This window comes from Amblyomma maculatum, chromosome 3 (assembly GCF_055883805.1).
Source record: "Amblyomma maculatum isolate TAMU_Amacu chromosome 3, ASM5588380v1, whole genome shotgun sequence".
NCBI classification, from domain to species: domain Eukaryota; kingdom Metazoa; phylum Arthropoda; class Arachnida; order Ixodida; family Ixodidae; genus Amblyomma; species Amblyomma maculatum.
Window position 1 is genome coordinate 42,320,116 of NC_139346.1, and position 24,190 is coordinate 42,344,305.

General features: G+C 48.4%; 1 protein-coding gene across 1 annotated transcript in view; it reads right to left on the bottom strand.

Moving 5' to 3' along the window:
- Positions 1–1,768: 1,768 nt before the first annotated feature.
- LOC146194651 (Golgi-associated plant pathogenesis-related protein 1-like) overlaps positions 1,769–24,190 on the bottom strand; it is a 56,536-nt gene continuing 34,114 nt past the window's right edge. Inside the window, exon 4 of the mRNA XM_084597487.1 lies at positions 1,769–2,454. Coding sequence (XP_084453613.1) covers positions 2,195–2,454 — 260 coding nt within the window. The 3' untranslated portion in view covers positions 1,769–2,194. The remainder of the gene's footprint in view (positions 2,455–24,190) is intronic.

The window sequence follows — 24,190 nt, forward strand, 5'->3', positions numbered from 1 at the left end:
AGGCGCCTTGCGGAAGCGGAGGCACTCACACACGGCCGCAGTCGTAAAACAAAAGGTCATGGTGAATAGCCTAACGTTCCGAGCTCAAGACAACACATGCGGAAGAGGGAAGAGAAATATTAAAGAGGGATACATTTCTCTCTTCCCGCACCATATTCTTTAAAACAGCGACTAACATGGGGCCCCCGCGTCTCGAACGGTTGTATGGGCTCCAACTCACATGGGCCTCGAAGGTGGAAGAGGAGGGGTGAAGGGTGGCTGTTCCTGGCCCTGATGGGGATGGAGCAGGTAGGTCACCGCCGCTTGCGGCGCAGGCTAGCCTGCCACCGAATTTGCATCTGTTGTAGGCCGTCATTGCACCCGCCACCGCTTAGGTGGTGGACGACGGCTGTGGCGGCGCGCCGTTTTCTTTCCCACTTCTTTTCCTTTATTCTCTACTTTCTCCTGTCCGCACGAGGCAGCAGAGGTGGCTCAGCTACAGAGCCAGTAGCAGAACCGTGCATTTTCTTTTCCTTCTTCCTACAGCGACAACAGCCTCGAAGGCAATAAAACGGCAGACAACCGCTGCCCGTGCGCTCACTCTCCGGGTAACGCCTTCAATCCCTTTTGGTACGGATCCTGAAACCAATCCGGCCCTCACTCTTCGAGAAATTGCTGAGTTATTCCAATTCGGCCATGAAATTTATTCCAAGACTTGTAAGGGCCTAACAAAGGTGGGGGAACGCGCACTAGTCCCTATTTACACTAAAACGCTGCTTTGCCCGGCAGTTTTAAAGCACTTTTATCCTGCCTGTACATAAAAATGCCCGCACTGGGCGAAGAAGCCTTCGGACATCTTCCACATGGTATGGGCGCGCCAATCAACCCCGAACTTCGCCCCCAAACCCAACCTCAGCATGGAGGACTGGGAGGCAGCCCTGCTCGGCTGCTTCAACCTGGCGAGTCAGAAGGCCCTGGTCCATCGAGCCTGGGCTGCGGAGATGGCCAATGGGCTCTTGTAATGAGGAGCCCAGCTAGTGATTACGAGAGGTGCCCCGGCTACCTCAAGCTTCCTCCTTCTAATAAAGGTTTCACACACACACACACACACACACACACACACACACACACACACACACACACACACACACACACACACACACACACACACACACACACACACACACACACACACACACACACACACACACACACACACACACACACACACACACACACACACACACACACACACACACACACACACACACACACACACACACACACACACACACACACACACACACACACACACACACACACACACACACACACACACACACACACACACACACACACACACACACACACACACACACACACACACCCCGCCAGTGTGGTGCAGTGGTTACGGCGCTCGACTACTGTTCCCAAGGACGCGGGATCGAATCCCGGCCTCGGCGGCAGCTTTTCGATGGAGGCGAAAAGCAAGGCGCCCGTGTGCTGTGCGATGTCAGTGCACGATAAAGAACCCCAGGTGGTCGAAATTTCCGGAGTCCTCCACTACGGCGTCTCTCATAGCCTGAGTTGCTTTGGGACGTTAAACCCCACAAACCAAACCAAACACACACACACACACACACACACACACACACACACACACACACACACACACACGCACGCACGCACCCGCTGCAGTACGTCAGGATTTACTCTATAATATATGAGACCAACACATGCATGGTCTGAAAGACAAAAATAGCAACATTTAAGCACGTACTATGGGAGTGCAAGGTGTAATTGACACATTTTATTCCCGAAACTCTCTTGTCATGGTGGCCCGCCGCTTTGGGCTGCTTCAGCCTAAACAAATAACTCTGGGCCGTCTAGCATACGCTCGTGGCGGCGGAGACAGCTCTCGACGTTCCCACGGGGGACAACTACACCATGTCACGTTGAACTATGCAGTACACCAAATAAAGTTATTCCTCTTCCTCTACCGTTGCTGCTGAAAACAATTGAAACGCGCTTAAAGCACTGTGTTCAAATTTCTCATTAGGGAGTACTGTAATTGTCATTCAATTGTTTTCCAATTTATCCAGTTGCTTAGCTTTATTGGGGGCATCTTAAAATACATTTCAAACACAGAGCTGAAACAAAATGCTTGTAGCTTATGGCTGAATCATTCGAGCTATGTTTAACATGGCCGCTGGGACTATACTTTAATCATACGCTGCTGCTGCAAGCCTTGCTGGGGCCGTGGAACGTTTTCCTCGAAGGCACCCTGCATGTTTCCCGCCGGGCTGTAGTTAGATACTATGAACACTTTGTTATCTCTGGACCGAGCGACACCAGTGCCGATGCGGTGGCTTCCACGCCAAATGCATTGAGTAAAGTGTCCCGCCTTAGGGTTGAAGTTGTTGCCATAGTTGTAGTATTTGATTTCGCTATGCCAGGTGTCCACCGCCTTAGTCCCTGCAAAGAAAATAATATATAATAATTGGTTCATAGAGAAAAGACGAAAAAGACATTTGAAAGCACAGTAGAGGTTTATGATCAACGTTGCTTACATGCATCCTCCAGTCGCAATCAGATCGAAACCGAATGGAGAGCATGAATTACTGTGCTAATATTAGACAGCGCCACTATCCGCAAATCTTTACAGTGGACTAGCCGGTCGTGCATCATCTAAGCGTAGTGTTTCGTTAAAAAAATGCGAAAGGATTGCAGTACCTGGGTCTAATCATTGCCCAATATGGTGTGGGTCTTCCAGCAAAATACGAATATAAAAGTTTTAAAACAGCCAACTTGGGAGGGCTGAGAGGCGGCCCTGTTCAGCCCGGACCTGGAGGCCCAGCGTGCTCTTGTCCAGCGGCGGCGGCCAATGACGAATAGGGCCTGCCTAGCGCCATTTAACTGGCGCTGGTCTGCCACCCAACTCCACAAGTCAGCTTCTCACCGGTGGTCACAACCTTGCGGAGACTCACCGCTAGGCGGCCATCGTGAGCGGATGCCTGCAACGACAGCTCCTGCTAACGGTGCGTGCTGTTCCTACCTTTGATCTCCTACGGCCACTTATCTGCTCGGAAAGAGATATTAGCGCCCAAGGAAAGTAAGGAAGCCGCCCATCCTGGGCGACATTCGGCCATCTAATTATTGGACTGAAACACTCAGCCGGCGAGCTAAGCCTAACCCAGCTTCGATACCTCGCCGACAGTGACGGCGACACCGGCCGTTACCATGGGAGTAACGATTGAAGGTCGCACCGTGACCGCAGAAGAGCTCGAGTCTTTCGACTGGGTGTCAGTTATATGCAAAGCCTACGCCTCAAGACCAGCCACGTCAACGAGCCTATCTCACCACTCCGGCAACGCTACCAGCGAGGCACATACCCTGAACGCTCGGAAAGCATTCCATGGAGGTGCGACCACAACCGGCAGCAGCAAGACGGGGGGCCGCCTTCCGCCTGCGACCAAGGAGGCCCGAATCACTGTGCAGCGCAGCAAACAGCTGCCACCCCTCCCGCCCAACGCTGTTCGAGTAGACGTTCGACCGCGCGGTGAACTGCTACTTCGAGAAATTACAACACCTCGACTCTGGAAAGCAGTGCAGACCGAGCTCAAAATCACACTACCAGAGTACTTCTGCCTCCGCATTCACCCGACCAACGATACGTTCACCGTGGCAACGAGACACATCCCAGCAGTCAAGACACTCAAGACACCGACCTCCCTCCCCATTGGAGAGCGAACCTACCCATGCGTGGCCTACGTGGAACCCCCACCGGGTGCTACCAGAGGTGTCATTACAAACGCCTACGACGACGAGAGCCCAATAGAGCTATATAGGATCTGGTCAGACGAAATGCAGAGCACACCATACTAGCCGCCCGGCGCATGGGCAAGACGCACTCGCAAATACATGAGAGCCATCCATCGCTGCACCCCAAACCGCGGGATCCCGGACGCCTGCACCAATAGTAGGCAGCCGGATCACCGTCCTGACGTATGCCCAAGCCCCAAGAACAATCTCTGTCCCCGCTGTGGAACGCAGCATCCGCAAGACCAACCTTGTACACCCAAGTGCATTCTGTGCGAGGGTCCTCCCCTTACCGGCACGGGATCGTGTAAAGGACGCAGCCTTCACCAGCCACGCAAGCAATCAAGCCAGCAACGAACGCAGCTACAAGAATCGGATGCACCTATGGACCAGTTTTCTTAGTTGTCCGAACTGAACCAGCCCAACCAGCATAAGCAGGCCTGGGCAGTGCCGCTAAAACAAGCCTGGAACTCCACTGCCTCTTCACTCAATCAAACATCCGCGACGCCGACTACCAGTCTACAACACGCTCTTGCGAAATCTCAGGAAGAGGCAGCGGCGGCGAAAGGGGAAGCTACAGTAGCGCGAGCAGAAGCCGCCGACCTCACAGCAACATATCGCCAGACTAGAAGCCCAGATACGTGCCCTCGCCACTGCATCTCCAGCTCCTCCTGCACCCACTACTACCGTATCTAAGTCTTCCTCACCTAACTTATCCACGGTCGATACCATGTCCAAAATCTCAAACACTAATTCCCCTCCTGATTCACTACCAATGGAAGCTGACAGGCAACCCCTACAAACACTACTCTGTGTATAATGATCCCTCCATCCACCCCCAGCTCCCTAGATGGCTAGCCAGCCATACTTGTGTCATTGGCTGCTCGATTTGAGGCAAAGTTACAGGAGGCTATAACACAAATCAATCAGAAATGTGCTATACGCAAAGATGCGGTAATCCGCATAACGCAAGACATTGCTATTCTTAATCACAGATTAGATGCCCTAACGCAAGAACTCTCTAACCGCTATAAAGATATTGAGACTCGGCTCAGTACTAGTGCAACGTGTCTTCCAAAGCGCAAGAAACCCAAAGCAGCAGGAAGACAGGAAAATCCTCTCCCTGCTATAGCTCAGGAATCCCGCCCTACCGTTTCGACTACTCCTCCGATGTGTTCTCATGATGGCATATCGAAACCGTTATCTTACTTTTTGGCAGTGGAACTGCCAGGGCTTTGACCATAAGCGTCATTATTCCACCAACTGCTGTCCTGTGCTACGGGATCCGACATCCTTGCTCTACAGGAACCCTCCAACCCACTCACCCTCCCCGGCTATACACCCATTCTGCCAACATCTCCTGCTCCCTCTCTAGTAGCCTTTTTAGTTAATCGCTCTCTCCTCACCATCTCACATCCCCTAGCGGTTACCGACATTGATAATCTTCCAATTTAACTTGTGCCACAACACACTCGAGCGAAGAGTGTTTTTATCGTAAATGTATAGTCATCATAAGTGCTAAAAACAACCATGAACGGCTATTTACACTTGCGAAGCGCGTAGCTAACAAGTGTCCCTTACTCGTTGGCGACTTTAACGCTCCACATACAGCCTGTTGTTACCCGCATGACACACCTAAAGGACGTTGCGTGTGGTTAGCCGCGCAACAAACTGGTCTCTCTCTTCTCACTGACCCTACCTTTCCTACCCGCACGGGAACCAGTGTGTGTAGAGACACTTCACCAGACCTTACTTTCGCACATCGTCTCCTTCACGCGTCTGGGTGCAATACCCAAGAAAATGAAGTGATCATTTCATCATAGAAATTCGTCTAAACATCCAGCTGCCCTGTAGGCCTCCCCAGAGGTTCAACTTTCACGAAGTGGGATTCTTTCCGAACGTGTAGAGCAGCCCGCGCCTACGCCCCCATTAATGAAATAACCGAATGGTCCAAACAACTACAAAGCGATGTCCAATCAGTAACTTGTCCCCTACCAGATGACTGCCCAAGCGACATGGTTGAATCCCGCCTCCTGCATTTATGGGAGGCTAGAGGCGGCCTAGAACGACGCTGGAAACGGCAGCGTTGGAACCGGACCCTGAAACGCCGCCTCGCCCGTATAAACAGAGATATAGAGACGCATGCAGCGACTCTTTCATGACAGAATTGGGAATCGTTATGCAACAAGATAGATGGAAATAGAGTGTATCTCAGACTTGGAACCTTTTAGGCACTTATTAGACTCCAGTAAGATTAAGACAACCCAACGAGATAACCTCACAACGAGACTAATACATACTTGCGATACACCTCCACTGGAACTTCTCCAACAACTACGTGAGCACTTCTTCCCCAAGTACCCTTCTATATTACACCCCGACTATTCAGGGCCCCCTAATGACTTCCTCGACCAACCCATCACAGTATCAGAGGTGCAGGCTGAGCTTTAGAAGCTTAACACATCTTCATACCCCAGTCCAGATGGAGTGCATAATAGGGCACTCCGGAATCTCGATTCCCAATCTATTGCCGCCCTTACTGAATACTTTAATGAGTGCTGGCAACGGGGAACCCTCCCGCCGCAATGAAAAGAGGTCAAAGTTGTGTTTATACCAAAACCTGGGAAACCTCTGCTAATTTCAAACCTTAGGTCCATCTCTCTCACCTCTTCGATCGGCAAACTAATGGAGCATGTACTACAGACCAGAATTTCTCAATATCTAAAAGGCAAAAATCTCATGCCAACCTGCATGTTTGGATTTCGTCCTGGCCTTTCTACACAAGATGTCTTCTTACAGCTACAACATCATATTCTCGACTCTCAAGCCTATGATTCCAAAGCCATCCTAGGTGTGGATCTTAGCAAAGCATTTGGTAATGTTACACATTCAGCAATCCTTCAGATTCTTACAACCCTGGGAGTCGGCGCCAAGTTGTATAATTACGTCCGAGACTTCCTCAGCCAGCGCACAGCCACACTTACCTTAGGCGACCACTGCCTTCCAGAGATCACGCTACGTTCACAAGGTACGCCCCAGGGCGCCGTCCTCTCCCCTTTACTATTCAACATAGCACGTCTCCGCCTGCCCGAAAAATTAGCCCAAATCCCCGACATTCATTTCAGCCTCTACGCCGACACCCGACGACATCACTGCCTGGGCTAACCGCGGCAGTGATGCCGAAATAGAGGGACATCTGCAATTGGCACTAAGCACCATCGACACCTATGTAAGGGAACGTGGCCTAACTTGCTTCCCTTCAAAATCAGAGCTTTTTCTCTACAGCCCCAAACAATACAATTCAGGCAGTCCGCCTATTTCCCTCAAGCTAGGTACCCATTTGATCCCACTAGTTCCACAATCCATGTGCTGGGTCTAGTTCTTCACTCTCATGGCGCGCACGGAGAAGTCACAAAGACTCTCCATACACAAAGTCAACAGACCACCCGATTGATTCGCCGCATAGCCGACCTTGGGGCTGGCTTACGGAGCGAAACACACTTCGCCTCACCCAGGCTTACATTATAAGCCGCGCCACATATGCCCTCGCATACTTCCCCCTCAATCAAAAGGAGAGAGACCGGGTGAACGGGCTCCTACGAACTTGCACGAAAACGGTTCTACGACTTCCCCCCCGCACATCTAATGCCCGACTCCTTAAACTCGGTGTACACAGCACGTTCGAGGAACGTAGAGAGGCTACATTAACGGCACAAATAGCCCGCCTATCCAACTCGGCGGCTGGCCGCTCTTTATTATCCCACTTAAACCTAAGCCCAGTTACCCCATTGACGATGTACCCCTTTCTTCTAACCTCCGCTCTAATCTCATCTTACCTCCAGTCCCCAAAAACATGCACCCTGAGCGGGACCAGGACCGCAGAATAGCCAAGGCTCATGCCCTTCACAGACAATATACGAGGACCAAGAGGTGGTCTATGTGGACGCAGCATAATATACATCAGGCTCCCGTATGGTCCTGGCTGTAGCCGACAATCAAGCAAAACTGCTTACTTACAGCTCTATAATCACAAATTCTACCACATAGGCAGAGGAGGCAGCCATCGCGCTTGCTCACATCTCTGCATCTGCTACAAGAATGATCTCTGACTCCAAATCTGCGACTCTAAATTATGCCAACGGCTACATATCCCGCACCACTGCTCGCATATTACGCTTCTGGCAGCCCCGGAACACCATAAGCCTCATTTGGACGCCAGCACATGCCGGCCTCCCTGGCAATGAAGAGGTTAATTCCCTAGCCCGAGGTCTTACATTCCGGGCTAGTGAAACAGAGCCCTCTCTACAGGCCGGGGAGCGCCTTCTCTCCTTCCGTGATATTTTCTTGTACTACCGGAACAAACGAAGGGAATATACACCTCCAGCCCCCTCTCAAACCATAGCGCAGGCCGTACACTGGCGATGCTTGCAGACTCGGACGGCTCTATACCCTACACTTCTACATGCGCGATACCCAGACCAGTTTTCGTCATCATATAGACTCTGCGGCAAACCAGGACACTTCATACACATCCTTCTTAGATGCCCCATCTTTCCTCATTTCCCATCACCGAACGTCGCGGAGTCCTACTGGGAGTCTCTCATGAAGAGCACTTCAAGTCAAAAACAACGGAAGAGTATCTCCAGTGCTATGAGGAGGATTGCTCTTCAAGGACTTTCTTTTGCTTTATAAGGGTGTCTCCCACATGCTAAGGGAGCACCCAAGTGCCATGCAGGGGTCTTCGCCCCCACTGTTTGTTCAATGGCAATGAAATGTTTCTACCACCACCACACGCACATCCATTTCCCAAATTGTTTCATTGCAAATATGGCGCTGGAATAATTTTTTTTCCTAAGGCACCCCACTACTGTGCCGGAGTACCCAGGTTCGAATCCGACCGCGGCGGCTGAGTTTCCATGGAGGAAACGAAAAGGCGTCTGTGTGCTGTGCGATGTTAGCACACGTTAAAGATACCCAGGTGGTTGAAATTACTCCGCAACCAATCTCTTTTTCCACTTTCATTTCCACCTTACTCTCTTCCCTTATGGTGCGGTTCAGGTGCCTATAGAAACAAGTGTGACAGATACAGCGCCTTTCATTTAATGTGAATCAATTTTCTATTCCGGGTCCGATCCCGACCGCCGGCGACTGCGTTTCCATGGAGACGAAACGTAGTTATGGCTGTAGGAAGGAAAAGAAAATGCACGGGCCTGCTACTGGCTTTGTAGCTGAGCCACCTCCGCTGCCTCGTGCGGACAGAAGAAAGTAGAGAAGAAAGAAAAAGAACAGGGAGAGAACGACGCTCGCTACTGTGACCTCGCCGTTTTTAGAAGCGATATATGGTGTGGGTAATGCACTGGCTGGACTGTATCCACATCCCCAATATCCGCAGCTTGTTCTTTTCTAGTATTTCGGCCCCGTGAAGCAGTATCCTGAGACCCGGTTCTGCTGCGATCTGCTCTTTTGTTTTGCTGCCTCACCAGATTCTTATCAGCTCCGACTTTTCTGTCGAGCATGACAGCCCCCGCGCCTTTACGTACTAATCCACGCAGGTGGCCGTCGCTTGTAGCTTCTCCTCTTTCTCTCCGAGGGATCCCGTATTAGTTCAAATTGTTATATCGTCCGCACACAACGCATGACCGATACCTTCGATTTTCTCATTTTCTGACCAGCCCTATCATTGCTGCAATGAATAGCAGCGGTGAAATGACTGACCCCATCGACGTGACCTTGTTGGGTGCGTGGAACATTTCGGATTGGATTTCACCCAGTCGCAGCGTGGCCGTCTGGCCCGACAGGAACGCCCTGACATGTATGACGTCTTCCCACAGCCGACCTTCTCAAGCCCTTCGAGGATCGCCCCATGGCTGACGTTGTCAAAAACGCCTTTGACGTCTTAAACCATGACGACGCCCCCGTTTGCCTTCGTTGCTTTCTGGATGACCCTCTTTGAGCTGTAGCAGGACGTCTTGTGTTGATAGGTTCGCTCGGAAGCCAAACATGGTTTGGGTAAATAGATCTTTGTCTTCCATGTAATTCTGCAGCCTTTCGGTGACCACCCGCTCATATAGAGTTTGCCAAGGCAAGACGCTAGCGAGATCTATTGCCAGTTTCTTCCCTGGCTTGGGGGTCATGACCACGTCCGCGTGCCTCCATTCCTCCGGCACCGTATCATCCACCCAGTTCTTGTTCATCAGATGTGTGAGCTCCTGTATCGCCTCGCCATTCAGGTTCCGAATCAGAGTGTTGTTAATCTTATCCGCCCCCGCTGCCGTGTTCTTCTGAGCCTTTTTCACGGCTGCATAGACCTCCTCTTTGGTGATGGGTCTATCCGGATACTCACTGTCCTTTCCTCTGTAGGGCTTGTCCTTGGCTCTCGTGTGTACTTTGTCTCCATAGTATTTGAGCTTGATCTTCTCGATCAGCTCTTCATCTGTGCCTTGAAAGATGTGCACCAATCTGGCCATGGCTTTACCAATTTCGGTCTTTTTTTCTTGGATTTATCAGTGCCCTCAGTATATACCACGTCTTGGCCGTACCTGGCGTCCAATTGAGCGAGTTGCTAAACTGTTACCAGTTCTGCCTTGCTAACTGTAAAGTGTACTCGGGTTTTGCCGTGATTTCCGCTATTCTTAGCTTCAACTTTATGTTGTGCTTTTGTTTTTTCCTTCGCTTGGTTAAACCCGTCCTGGCTTCCCACGAGCTTAAGAACCGGCTGTCCGCTTCCGGTGTTTCCATCGTCCTGTTCAGCGTTTTCGTGCATTTTTCTCTGATGTTACTTAGCCTCTTGCACCATTCTTTAATGGATTCTAGGCTTCCCAGCTTCCCCTCGCTTTCTTTTCGGAAGGCCTCCCAGTCGGTGATTTTGGCTTCGCCAATCTTTTTTTTTTTTTGAAGATTTCTGCTGCCACTCTTGTGCTCAGTACGTAGTGATCGCTCCCCAAGCTTTCCATTATATTCGCCCAGTCCTCCTCTCCGTTCCTGATTAGCGTCAGGTCCGGGCAAGTGTCCCTGCTCACGCTATTTTCTATCCAGTAGGTATGTTGGGATTCGTTAGCAGTTCCAGTCCATAGTTTTTGATTTGATTCAGTAGCGTTGTCCCCTTCGTGTCCTGTTTTGGGTAACCCCAGCTCTTATTTTTATCATTGAAATCTCCTAAAATGAGCAGTGTATTTTTTTCGGCCAACTTGATCGTTTCGCTGAAGAGTTTGAAGAACTTCAGCCCTCTTTTTTTCTAGGCGGACTGTAAACGTTCACAACGAACACGGTCTTCCTCGGAGCGTCTTTCTTCCTTTTGTTCACCAGCTCGACGATTACGTGTTCTATAGCCGTGTTTACATGAAGGTGACAGTAGCGCATCGCATCACATCCCATTTCGTAGCGCCTCACGGTAATGCGATGCGACAGCGTTTACATGTAGCGCATCATGTCTAGTGCGGTGGGGGCGGAACGCGGTGTCAGCTATTGAGATTGAGAGGGTTAAGTCGACTTATCCTAGCGCATTACCCCTGTTTACATGAATGCGATGCGCTAGGAACCGGTTGTGATGCGATGCCATACGCTTGCTGTCGCAATCATGTAAACACGGCCTATGTTCGTCTCGTCTACATTTGGATGCTGTACAGCAGTGATCACTTTGCTGCCCAAGACGGCCGCTGGCCTTTCCCCCCGACTCTCATAGGTCTCGTTTCCCTGCAGGATGGGCTTAGTGCCCGTTTCCTGTAATGCAATGACGTCCGGAGGTATCAGTTGGGCTTCTGCGTATTGCTTATAAGGAGGCCCTGCTTTTTGCGGAAGCCTCTGCAATTTCACTTCCATATAGTTCTGTATCCGTCCGACTTTTGCTATCCATAATTAGTTCTTTGAGACAGTCGTTTGAGCTGTGGCCTCATTACCTTGAGCTATTAACCCCGGCCTATAGTAGACCTTTTCTACCTTCTCCTTAACTGTTGCAAACCCGAGCTGCTTTCTAACGTAGCTCTTCAGTTCATTACTAGATTGCGCTAGCTACTTGTCCATCCGAGCATCGAGTTGGGCTAGCTTCTCGTCATCTCTGGCATTTATTCTTGTTTCCATATCTGGCAAGCTTGGCGTCACCATTAAATCTAGTAACAACATTAAATCAGACACAAATGACGACGCTGAATGCTCTCAGCATCAACAGCGACATTTATGCAACAATGGCAACATTGAAAGTGACGCTAGCAGAGATGATGCTGCAGATCACGCAAAAAATCACACAGCTAGAGGTTATTCCATTCGGAGTTGTCACCGGTTGAAGACGATTCAAGAGAAGCGCGACGCGCTGTTAGCTGCATATTTAGCGCGCCGTCGAGCGAGACGCATTTCCCGTTCTTCATCTGTCTCTGTAGCCCGCTGTCGTTTCCTGGCTTCATCGAGACGGCGTGACTTTTCTTTGTTTATCCGGATGTATAGCGACTGCCTCATCAGTTGTTGTTGTGGCTGTAGGAAGAAGGGAAATAAAATGCACATGCCTGCTACAGGCTGTGTAGCTGAGCCACCTCCGCTGCTTCGTGCGGACAGAGAGAGAGAGAGAGAGAGAGAGAGAAAAGTTTATTGTCGGGAGTAGTCTTACTGGGAAGTTATCCCGGATTCATCTCTTTCTGAGCACAAATTTATTTCTTTTTCTTTTATTTCTCAACCTTCATCACAGTTTAAGAGGCTTACTAGAGCCAGTTTATGTCGCTTAATTTCCCAGTTAGCGTCTCTAAATTAGTTTCAACATTTTCACAATCATCAGATCTATTCAGGGCCTGCCCTTGATAGCGTCCTTTCAAAGTATAATCACGTCTTTATCAAACTCCACAAAGAAACTTAGTTTTGTTAAATCTACATTTCTTGAGGGGTCTGTTTGGTGCTTAGTTGATTTGCGCATGGAGCGCTCACGTGTTCGGGCTCTTCGGCGTCGTTTTCAACTTATTTCCGATCCTACACACAGAATTTACCACTGATAAATTTATTATAAAGCTGTTGCTGTCTATAGAGCTAACGTCAGGCGCACACCTGACAATTACGTAAAGGAACTTTGCTCAAATGCTAAAAAGAAATTCCTTTTTGGCAAGCCATAGAAGTATGCTTTTGGAAGGCTCTGGACTCCCTTAATAATTCCTATGCTGAGATACCCTGACGGTACCCATACACACACGTTTCAAGACACTATAAAGCTTCTGCTCAATACGCATGTCGCTGTGGACGATTCATTTTTAGATCTACCTTTACATACTCAAGTTAAGGATTTTATTAAGCAGCCTTATAATAACTCCATTCAGTATCCACCTTCCACTCTTGAAGAAATTGAGGCTGTTATAAATTCAATAAATTTAACGTCTTCTTCTGGCCCTGATCTTATCTCTTCTCGTTTTGTCGTTTCCTTGTTTAACGCTCATCCCTTCTTCTTTTCCTCTATTTTCAATTCGTCTCTGTTTTTGGGTCATTTCCTCAACCATAGAAAATAGGCAGAGTTATATTTATTCCCAAAACCCAACAGACTACCGGACCTTCTGAGTTCATACCGCCCGATTTGTATTATTTTGTTTATTTGGTAAAGTACTCGAGCGCTTGCTTTATGGTCGACTGTACTGCTTTTTATAACAAAAAATAGCTTGCTTCAGAGGAATCAGTATGGTTTCACTCATGGCCGGAACTCTGTCCAGGCCCTTTATAAATTACGTGAATTATGGCAGGATTACAAACAGCAAAAGCACTCCGTGGTTTTAATTTTTTTGGACTTTAAAGGCGCATTTGATAGTGTTTTGCACCCTTTAATTGTGCGTTTTCTAAGGTAGCATCGATGTCCAAAAAATATATATTCCCTTTTAGCTTCCTTCTTAGATGACCGGTATTTAACACATCAATCTCCTTTTTGTTCTATTTCGGCTCCTTCTCCTCTTGGTAGTCCACAAGGTTCGCTTCTTTCCCCATTACTTTGGAACATTGTCTTTTATGACCTCCTAAATATATCTCTCCCTTCTCCAGTTCACATTCAGGCATCTGTCGACGACACCATTATCCTTGTACCTGGTAAGACAAGTCGCGAGTTATCGACAAGGGCAACCAGCGTCCGAACTTTAGTCCAGCAGTGGTGCACCGAAAATCGTGTTCAGTTAAACGCACAAAGATGTTCTTACGTTTTACTTCATAAACGGAATACCAGCATTACATAAGCGTAAACCCACCATTCGTCTAGGATCTCACAGCCTTAAGTGCGAGCCAACTAGCAAATTATTAGGGGTTGTGTTTGATTCGTACATTACCTTTATTCCCCATGTAAATCACTTGCAAACTAAAACTCTGGCCTTTACCACTAAGCTCCTTAATTGGTTTAATTTACACTTTCGCGTTTCACCTTCTAATTTGCGTCAAAGTTATCACCAAGTCGTTCTCCCCTCGATTACAATTTCTGCCCCTGCATGGTGGTATCACTGTCGACTTTCCCAACAATAGATCGCGTTTTATCACTGCAACTAATACCACTCCTCGCTCTTACCGGCGCCTACACAACCACGCGAACAGCTGCACTTCGTGTTCTTGCAAATGTTGTTCCATTGCCTATTCATCTAGACCAGTTATGCGCCGAGTTCAAGCTTTTTAAAGTCCGGCAACTTATAGTGTATGGCAACGTTACAATCAATCCTTTTGAAACCCAGCCATTGTTCAATCATTGTACTGACCATCCCTCCAATATAGTTTAAATTTCATTTTATGAAATTCACCTACCAGGAAGCCATGTTTTTGCTCTTCTCAACGCGCACTACATATCTATGTTGATGGGTCGTTCACACTTCCCTCCGCGGGTGCAGCTTTTGTAGTGCTTAACTCAACCCAAAACATATTATTTGTTCATCGCCTTTCTTTGCAGCCACCTTCCAATGCGTATGGAGCGGAACTTGTAGCCTTTAATTCTGCAGTTGATTATGCACTTAACCCTCCCACTACGCCTATTCATTTCTATACAGATTCTCTGTCTCTGCTTTCTGCCATCTCTTCAGAAAATTCGTTTAACCCCACAATTCTTACCATTAAAAAGAAACTGCGCGCTTATCGTCTCTAGCTCCATTCATGTTATTCCATATCCGGGGTCACTCCGTAATTTATGACAATGAGTTGGCCGACCACGTAGCTGGTAGAGCAGGCCAGTACGGCCGTTTACATCCTTCTACCCTTTCAAGACGTTATGTCCGTTCACGCTTGCATCGTTCTTCCCTTGTTTTGTGCAGCCTATATAGGCGCGAAATTAATGGCGGGACAGAATTTTTTAATTGGATATCTGATACCCTTATATACCACGCATTTTTCCGCCCCGTAATGCGATTACAACTCTAACTACAGGGCATGGCAGATTTTCTTTTTATTTTAAAAAGAGTTGCGTCTATCCTCCTCTTCACTTTGTTCCTGTGGCAAGACGTGTAATGACGTCCGTCACTACTTCCATGACTGCTCCCTAAGTGCTCCTTTTGCTTCCCGGCTAAACTCTTTTTGCTCATCAAATGTTACAACGTCTCATTACCCGACGCTGCTTCGGAATCCTGTCGCTTGTGCAATTTTAATTCAAATAGTTCAACACATAAGCAGCACTATACCTGACTACTGCCGCTGGCATTCTTCTCATAAGTGAACAATTTGCTTGCTATTTCGCATTCTTTAATTATATGCCACAGGGATTATTTTTCTACATACCTCCTCTGAAAGGTTACCTATGTTGTTTTCTTTTTTTCTTTATTTCTGTCCTAATTGGTTGGTTGGTTTGTGAGGTTTAACGTCCCAAAGCGACTCAGGCTATGAGAGACGCCGTAGTGGAGGACTCCGGAAATTTCGACCACCTGGGGTTCTTTAACTTGCACTGACATCGCACAGCACACGGTCACCTTGCTTTTCGCCGCCATCGGAAAGTGGCCACCGAGGCCGGGATTCGATCCCGCGCCCTTGGGAACAGTGGTCGAGTGCCGTAACCACTGCGCCACCCCGGCGGGGCTTTCTGTTTTAATTCATTTTATATATATTGGTACACACTATAGTTGACAACGAAGCGGAGACAATCAGTGGCTAGTTGGCGTAGACGACGAAGTGGTGGCTGGTTAGTGTAGACGATGAAGTTGGTTGCCTGGAACCACGCTCAGACCGCTCCTCGGACCGCTCTCGGACTTCGGCAGTCCTCTAGGCTCAGGGCGTTGCCTGGATGTTTGGCGCAATACCCGTTACAGTCTGGTGGAGGTGCTGGGTGCGCTTTCCCGCGCTTACACGACGGATCTGACTCCAGTTCACCAGCGACTCAGTCGCCGCCACCGCGGACAGTCACCTGAGGTGGGCCCCTTTCCACCCCTTCGAGCACGACGCAGCCGCAACTCTCGAGCCACCTCGACATAGCCACTGATCCCAGGCTCTCAGCTCCGATCCTCTGCCACCCGCCGCGAAAACCACCATCTTTTCACAGCGACGTCTTCGAAGACGCTGAGCATTGGCTGGCGACCTTCGGGCGAGTGACTCGGTACAACGGCTGCAGTGACGAGCGTAAGCTCAATAATGTTTACTTTGCCCTAGAAGAGTCTGCGCGTACGTGGTTCGAAAACCACGAGGGCGCCATTACCACCTGGCAAGCGATTTGCCCTGAACATCTGACCACCTTACCCAACGCCGATCGCCGCGAGAAAGCTGTAGCTGCACTTCAGTCCAAAAACCAGGGGCCAAATGAAAGCGTGCGCATGTACTGCGAAGACATGACCCGTCTTTTCCAGCGCGCAGACCCCAATATCACAGCGCAGAAGAAGCTTCGCCACCTCATGCGTGGAGTTAGGCAGGAGGTGTTTGCGGGCCTCGTTCGCAGTCCACCGCTTACCGTTGCTGAATTCCTCGTAGAGGCAACGACCATGGAAACGACGCTCCAACAACGGGCCCGGCAGTACAACGAGATGCCAGACGCCTGGCCCCAGGTGTTTTTTCGTCGTGCCATAGAGCGGTGCGGACGCCTATGTAACCTCATTCGGTCGGTTTATCGGGAGGAACTCCAACGTTTCCGTCTGCCTCATATTGCGCCAGTGACATCACTGACCGAATTCGTCAGAGATGAAGTACGCCAGGCTGCTCGTGAATTCCCGGTCACCAACGTACTGCAGCGCGTCGATAAAATGCCCACGCACACATCCATTTTTCGTCATGCAGCTGCATACGATCCTGTCGTATACCATGCCTCCACGGATCGACGACAAACCAACGTACGCGTCCGTTGCACGTCAAGCAGCTGCCTGTTCCTATTGACCCGACACCTGTAGTTAGCCACATCAGTCCGTTTGACGCATCGGCGCAAGCTGTGGCGCCTGTTCCACGCCCTCGCAAGACGGACGTGTGGCGTACGCGGGACCGCAGGCCAATCTGCTACCACTGCGGGGAGGCCGGTTACCTTTACCGTGCATGCTCGTATCGGCGAGTGGGACTTCGCGGCTTCGAACCCGATGCGCCCTGCCCACGGAACCGCGAACGGCCGCCCGAAATTGAAGCTGATCTGTCGGCCCGACAGAGGCATGGGAGATACAAGCGCTTTCACTCAGGATCGTCATCTCCGCTGCGGTACCGTTCCCCAAGCCTTCGCAGAGAAGCCAGCAATACTGAGCGGCGTTCTCCCAGTCCACACCGGGAAAACTAATTACAACGGTCTCCGGAGGCAAGACCGCTGCTGTCGGAAAAATTGAAGATCCGCTTCTCACAGGGGCAAGGTAGCGACAGCATCCGACGCGCTACTTCTGATTTGGGCGTGACACTTGACGGAACTGACACGATCGCTTTACTTGACACCGGTGTAGACTATTCAGTGATGAGCCACGCCCTCGCCCAGGAATTGAACAAAGTTGTGACGCCATGGCTGGGCCCTAGCATTCGCACGGTTGGAGGTCACCTCATTAGTCCGGCCGGAAGGTGCACAGCCCGAATTAGCATCCGCGGTTTCGTCTACGTCGGGGAATTCGTAGTCTTGCACGACCGTTCGAGAGATTTGATCCTGGGGCTCGACTTTCTGCATGCAAACGATGCTGTGATCGACCTACACGCGGCACGAGTCACATTCTCGACCAAACGGGCAGTGGCACGCTTAGACACCCGCGATCCCTGTAGCCATGCTCTGCGTATTGTGGAGGATGATGTCACGGTGCCACCATGGTGCAGTGTCGTAATGCGCTTGCAGAATGACCTACTTCATGAGTTTGAGGGCATGGCGGAGGGTCATATCCCGCTGCTACTTGAGAGGGGTCTCATTGTTGCCCGAGGTCTCGTCCACCTCAAATCATATTGCTCTGACCAGGACACTAAGGGAGCCATACTTGGCAAATATCATCTGTGTGTTAGCATCAGTTTCTAGAAGGGAACGATAGTTAAGGTGGTAGTATTTGATATCGGAGCGTCCAGTAGAAAAAGCAGGGCAATCCCACAGTAGATGAGATATGCCGCCGCGCGTTAGAGTCGTACAGTACAACACGTACGTTCTTCAACTGGGACAAGTTTCGGGCTAATACTACGACCCCCTTCTCGGATATTGACTCCTCTGTGATATGATACTTTTTTGCCTTTTCTACTGCGGTTGTCACGCAAGTCCGGTATAGTGGTGCAGGTTTATGTATTTTCCTCCATCGTTTCTCTTTCCCATACATTTTGCGGTTAATATAATCTGGTTTAGTGACGGACGTCTTTCGCATCAGATTAGATTTAATAACTTTTTTTCTCCTAATGTTTTTTCTAGGTTTTACATTTTTTTCTCATCTCCTCCCTCTTGCCTGTGGTGTCGGCACATACTGAATTTTTTTTATTCTTCTGCTCTTTTATTTAGCATTTTTCTCTCTTTGTGATTTTATGGACCAACGATTACAATGCCGTAGGGGACTGCAATTCTCTATTGTTCTCCCGATTTTTATTTCTTTGTTGGGGAGTGTCCTGTTTACTATTCTACCTCAGTCTCCCTTTTTTCTTAAGGTTTGGGGTTTGTACGTTTGCCTCTCTCTTCGTACGTTATTTGTCATTTTGTACGACCGTTGTTTTGCTGCTGTTTCCTTCTTTTCTGGTTTTGGTTCCAGCTATTGTTTCATTTTGCACGTCTGGATGCTACCTTCTGTGTTTTTCTTTATAATCTTCTTAAGCCAGCGTGGACCACCTTGCGACATGGACCTAGTTTTTTTTTAATACCTTCTTTCGTTTTTTAAAAAAGTGTTTTTTTTTTATCTCGAGTTTCTGCTCCCTTTTATTTATTTTTAATTGGTTTTAAGCCCGGCAAAGCTTTTGCTGGTCCAGGCTCCCTTTCTTTTTTCATGTTTTTTTTTTTCAGTTGCAGAGTACAAATAAAATAGAAATTGTGTCTAAGCGAAGAGCCAAGTGGCCGTCAGCTGGTGGCTGCGGCGACTTCTTCAGCGCGGTTTACAGCGTCCAATTGTATATCGGGGCTCGCGTTACGCAGCATTTCCTCCCAAGATTCAAGTGAGGGAGCTTCTATGAGATTCTTGGGAGGCGGATCCTCTGAGCAATCCCACAGGATATAATTAAGGTCGGCGTTCTCTCCGCACTTAGTGAATGATGAGCTTATGCTCTCCGGAAATATGTGTGAGTAAACCGCAGGGTTGGGGAAGGAGTTGGTTTCTTGTTTCCTCCAAACAATTTCTTGTTGCCTTGTTAGTGATTTGTGTGGTGGTTGGTATACTCTCCTAGAGAGTTCAACGAAAAAATAAAGAAAGAAAAAAGAAGAGGGAGAGAAGGACGCGCCGCGCGCCGCAACAACAGCCGTCGTCCACCACCGAAGCAGTGGCGGGTGCAGTGACGGTCTACAACAAATAAATCGCAAGCGCCAGCATTTATATACCCATCGTTTTCCTCCTCCTCAACTGCTTGAAAAGAGGTGTCAGTAGCGCCTCCACTCGGTAGCAGCGCGTCTCCAGCGTCAGCGCGCCGTGCCTACCAACCGCCGCCACCCGACGACTCGACTTAGTAGCTCATCTCTCGAAGCTGGTATGACATCGCAGTGACGTGATCATCTCATCCGCGCGCGCCGTGCCTACCGACCGCCTCAACTCGACGACTCGACTTGGTAGCTCACCTCTTGCAGCTGGTATGACGTCACAGTCATCTATGGTAATTAAAGGTCAAAAGTGCCTACCGACCGTGACTACGTGAAGGGCTGAAAATGGGAGTAGTATTGCTTTCACAATAATAAATAAAATAGAAATTGAAGGCAAATACATAAAAGTAAAGAAACGAGCATAGCAATCTAGCACCCACGTGTGGCAAAGGAATGAAACTCATGTGTCCACATCCAACACTGGCACAAAAAGCAGGCCCTACTTTTTTTATATATTCACGTCAAAAACTTATCAGCCGACAAAGACAATCCTAAAAAAGTCCAGTTCTTTGTTCGACACAACCACTGATTGATGACTGACGTAAGTGTCGCCTTACGTTTCCATAAAATAAGCTCACACATAAAGATAACGTGTCTAGAGAGGTTATGGAAGCTTAACCTAAGCGAACGACCTTGTTTAGCAGATGTTTTCTCTTAGCAGACAATATCACTTGTGCAGGTGGTGTTGCCTTGCGCATAAGACCGCATTTTTGTTGGTGCGTTTCATTTATCTTACGTGTGTCTTTTAATGTGCGTTCATTTGTGACAGTGATTACTAATCAAAAGGCAGCATCGCAAGAATGTCCAGATAAAGCAGTCTTCTAAGAACAGGCATGCTTAATATCGATGTGCCGGAATGGACCTCTCAAGCGTTAGAATTATGTCCTTATTCACGGCCTCGGTTGACGCTGCACTAGTTGCTAATTGGGTAAAGACATTAACCGGGCAGATGGAAGGCCCACATATGCCGAAGAAGTCTCGCGATTGGATTGAGTTCGCCTCGGCCTACTTCCTGGCAGAAACGCATACTCCTAAATGATTGATTGATTGAAAACTTTATTGCCACTGATATCGGAGGCTCATCTACTCTCCCACTTATAGGTACACAGGCCCGAATAAGAGGCTGGGACCCTGCAAATAGAAGTGTGAAAGAATATGCGTATTGTTCATGGCCAGGCGAATGACTTCGTTTTGGGTCTCAATATTTTCGCTTTGTAGGAGGGACTCACAAGCTTCCGTGTCTTGAATGTTGGCCATTGCCCAAGGCGAAAAGCGGCATTGCCAGATTATGTGGTCTAGTGTACCTCTCTATCCGCACTGTTTACAATTTTTGTGTTGTCTGTCCTCTAGTTTGAAATGGTACAGCCTTACTTGGTTGGAGTAATTCACGGCCTCCAGTTTGCGAAGACTTTGGCCTCTTCGTTGTTGTTTATGTAGAGTAGAAAATGTTTTCCTAATGAGCTTGTAGCATTTATAGACCTCATGTCAGGTGTTTAACCCCTCCTCGTGTTCTGCGTTGTCGATATCCTGTTCGTCCGCTGGTAGATATCTCGGGTGAACGCGTCGGCGGCTTCGTTTCCAGGCACTGATTCGCCGCTGTAAAACCATCCCGCACCCTATAACCAGTGATTTTTTGTGGCAGCCACTGGCAGTCATTGCTTTCGGTGCCTCATCGCTGCCCTCGGATGGCACACCAGGCGGTATATTCTAGGCAGTCTAATCACACTGAGTAGGGTTCAGCGCTGCGCCTCAAGGAGTCGACTCTGCTAGATCTCGAGGTAAATAGTATGCAATTTTACACTGTGTGATGCGTGTGGGATGCTGCGTGGGCTTTAGTGGGCCGATGGAAATTGTCTACTTGCCACACTGCTATAGTGGCTGTGAAAACGAGAGCAACGATATACGATACGTCATGTACGCATATTATACTTACGTAACCGGCACCACAGAACGAAGCTGGTAATTTTCCTTGGGCTTTCCCGGCGCCTGCATCTGCACTAAGTAGTTTATATCACCTTCAGGGGCCGCTCATCTTACTAGGGAGACGATAATTAACATAAGTGAATAATTAGATTTATGTGTATATACGCTTCTAAGTAACTTTTCTATGGCATGAACGAGAACTGAACATTTGCTGAGATGAGCCTCAGTTCGCAAGCCAAGACGTTTCTACAAGAGGACTTGCATTTCTCTCGGCCCAGAAGAAAAGTCGCCTTGTCGAACGTCTCGGCTTGCAAACTGCGGCTCCGTCCAGTCTTTGTTTACTTGCACTTAGTACTGTGTAGCCATATTCATTTCGTTCTACCCTATATTCTCAATAAAGTGCCACATAATCATTATTATCATCAGCCTCATTATACCTACGGCAGAGCAAAGTCATTTCCCATTATACTCCAACTAACCTGGTCGTGTGCTAGTTGCATCCAGTTGACCCTTTCGAAATTCTTAACCTCATCTGCCCAAATACCTTTTACCGCCCCCTGCTACGCGTTCCTTCCCTTGGAATTCGATTTGTTGCCCTTAGCGGCCATCGGTTGTCCTCCCTTCGCAATACATGCCCTGCACATGTCCTTCTGTTCTCTTGATTTCCACTAGAATGCCATCAATTTGATTTGCACGTTGTTATCTGCACGTTCTTATCTCATAATGGTAAACCTTACATTTCCGTTCCATACCTCCGCGTTGCCCTCAGCTTTAGTCGAACCCTTTTCGTTGGCCGCCAGATTTCAACCCCATAGGTGAGTACAGGTAAGGTGCAACTGTTGTATGCTTTCCTCTTGAACGATACCGGTAGGCTGCTAGTCATAATCAGTGAGTACCTGCCAATGCGCTCTCTCCTAATGCCATTATCCTGCTTATTTCCCTTTCCTGGTCGGTTCTGCAGGTTTTACCTCAGCTAAGTATGCATATTAGTCTACCAATTCTAGTGTTTCGCTGCCTATTGTACACGCGTAATTCTATTCTCCCAAAGGTACAGTCCCGCAACGTCTTTCTCCTTACTTGCCATCTGTCATCAAGTTAAAGGGCTGTTATTACTGAGATGTGTCTCTGGACGAAACCTAAAAGTATCATACACCCACTGTAGGCAGGAAATGATTTCGGTAAAGGTAACAACCTAGTGTAACTGTTCCTATATCGCACCCTCTTGGCTTTCTCCACGGCTTGTTACGCAGCTATTAAGAATTAAAACATCACATAATGCAACCTAAAGGGGAACACACCACAGGGAAGATGTTTGTAATTTTTTTGAATGTCGTGAATCTGAACAAAACTCCGAAAACAATTTCACTCAGAGGATTCGAACAGATTTTTTGAATCCAGAGGTAAATATTTTGTTTATTGTCAAGTTCTAAACCTCATTTTCACATACAAATTATTTAGTGAAAAATACACAACGGGTTAAAAAACCACGCCATCTCGGGCTACGTGATCTAATAAAATTCGCGCATGTCTATCAGCACTTCAATTCTCAGAAGCCACTCAGACACCAGTTCTTGTGTCCTGAAAGCAGCTATAAAAATACCAACGGATTCTCGAAATTACTGCGTTATTTTCTTTGCACCAGTGTCTGCACGCCTGAAAGCCATTCTGGGTCGCCAATTACTGTAAAGGACCAAAACCTATGATTATAAACAGCCGTAGCCGATCATCGCCTTCAAAAGGCAAAAACTAATTCCCAGCGTATCCACGGTAAGTTATTTTCTAATCGTTCGTTGTAGAAGATCCCAGGAGTGGCAGGCTTTCCAACAGTCTAAGAAAACGTATTGGATAGTTTCCGGCTTGCGGTGTATAGATACACGGCACATAATGAACAGGACGGAACAAAGATGTAAACACGAACAAGGCGCTGTTGCGCCATGTATCTACTCTTATAATGTACCAAGTAGACCAACAGTCGATTCTTAACCTCTTGCGGCTCAATCCCTTATTTGTGAATAAGTCTTAACACCTACTGTGTTGCTATTGAGTTTGAAAAAAGAAAGTGTTTGCTCTGCAGGTAATTCTTCGCTCATTTAGGGATTGAATTTTATGGAGAACGGCATTGGAAGAAAGAGAGCTGACGCTGCTCAGAGGGCCCTACCGCTGAGAGAACGGAATCACGCATTGCCGACCGCTGTTTGAGATACATGATTACATTACTGTGACTTGAAATAAATTACCGCCACTTTATTTCTCGCTTAGGAAAAACTTATTGTTATTGGGCAGTTTTGTTTGAGGTAATTTATAGCATGGTCAACATGCAGTAGCTGTCGACCTTGATTTCAGGTGAATCTTTCAGACACGATCGGAGCATCACAGCCTTGCGGAACGGTACCCCACCATATACCACAGGCATGATCGTCGTTTTTCTAACCTGCAAGGCATCGAACGGATGACGTCGACATCATCGGACAAATTTTAAATACAAATTTTGGTCTTTGGCTTTACCTGTTTTATGCGTGTACGTCAGAACGCTAAGGAGGAGGGAAAAAGTCACACGAAAGCGGCTAGACGATGCTCCGTTCC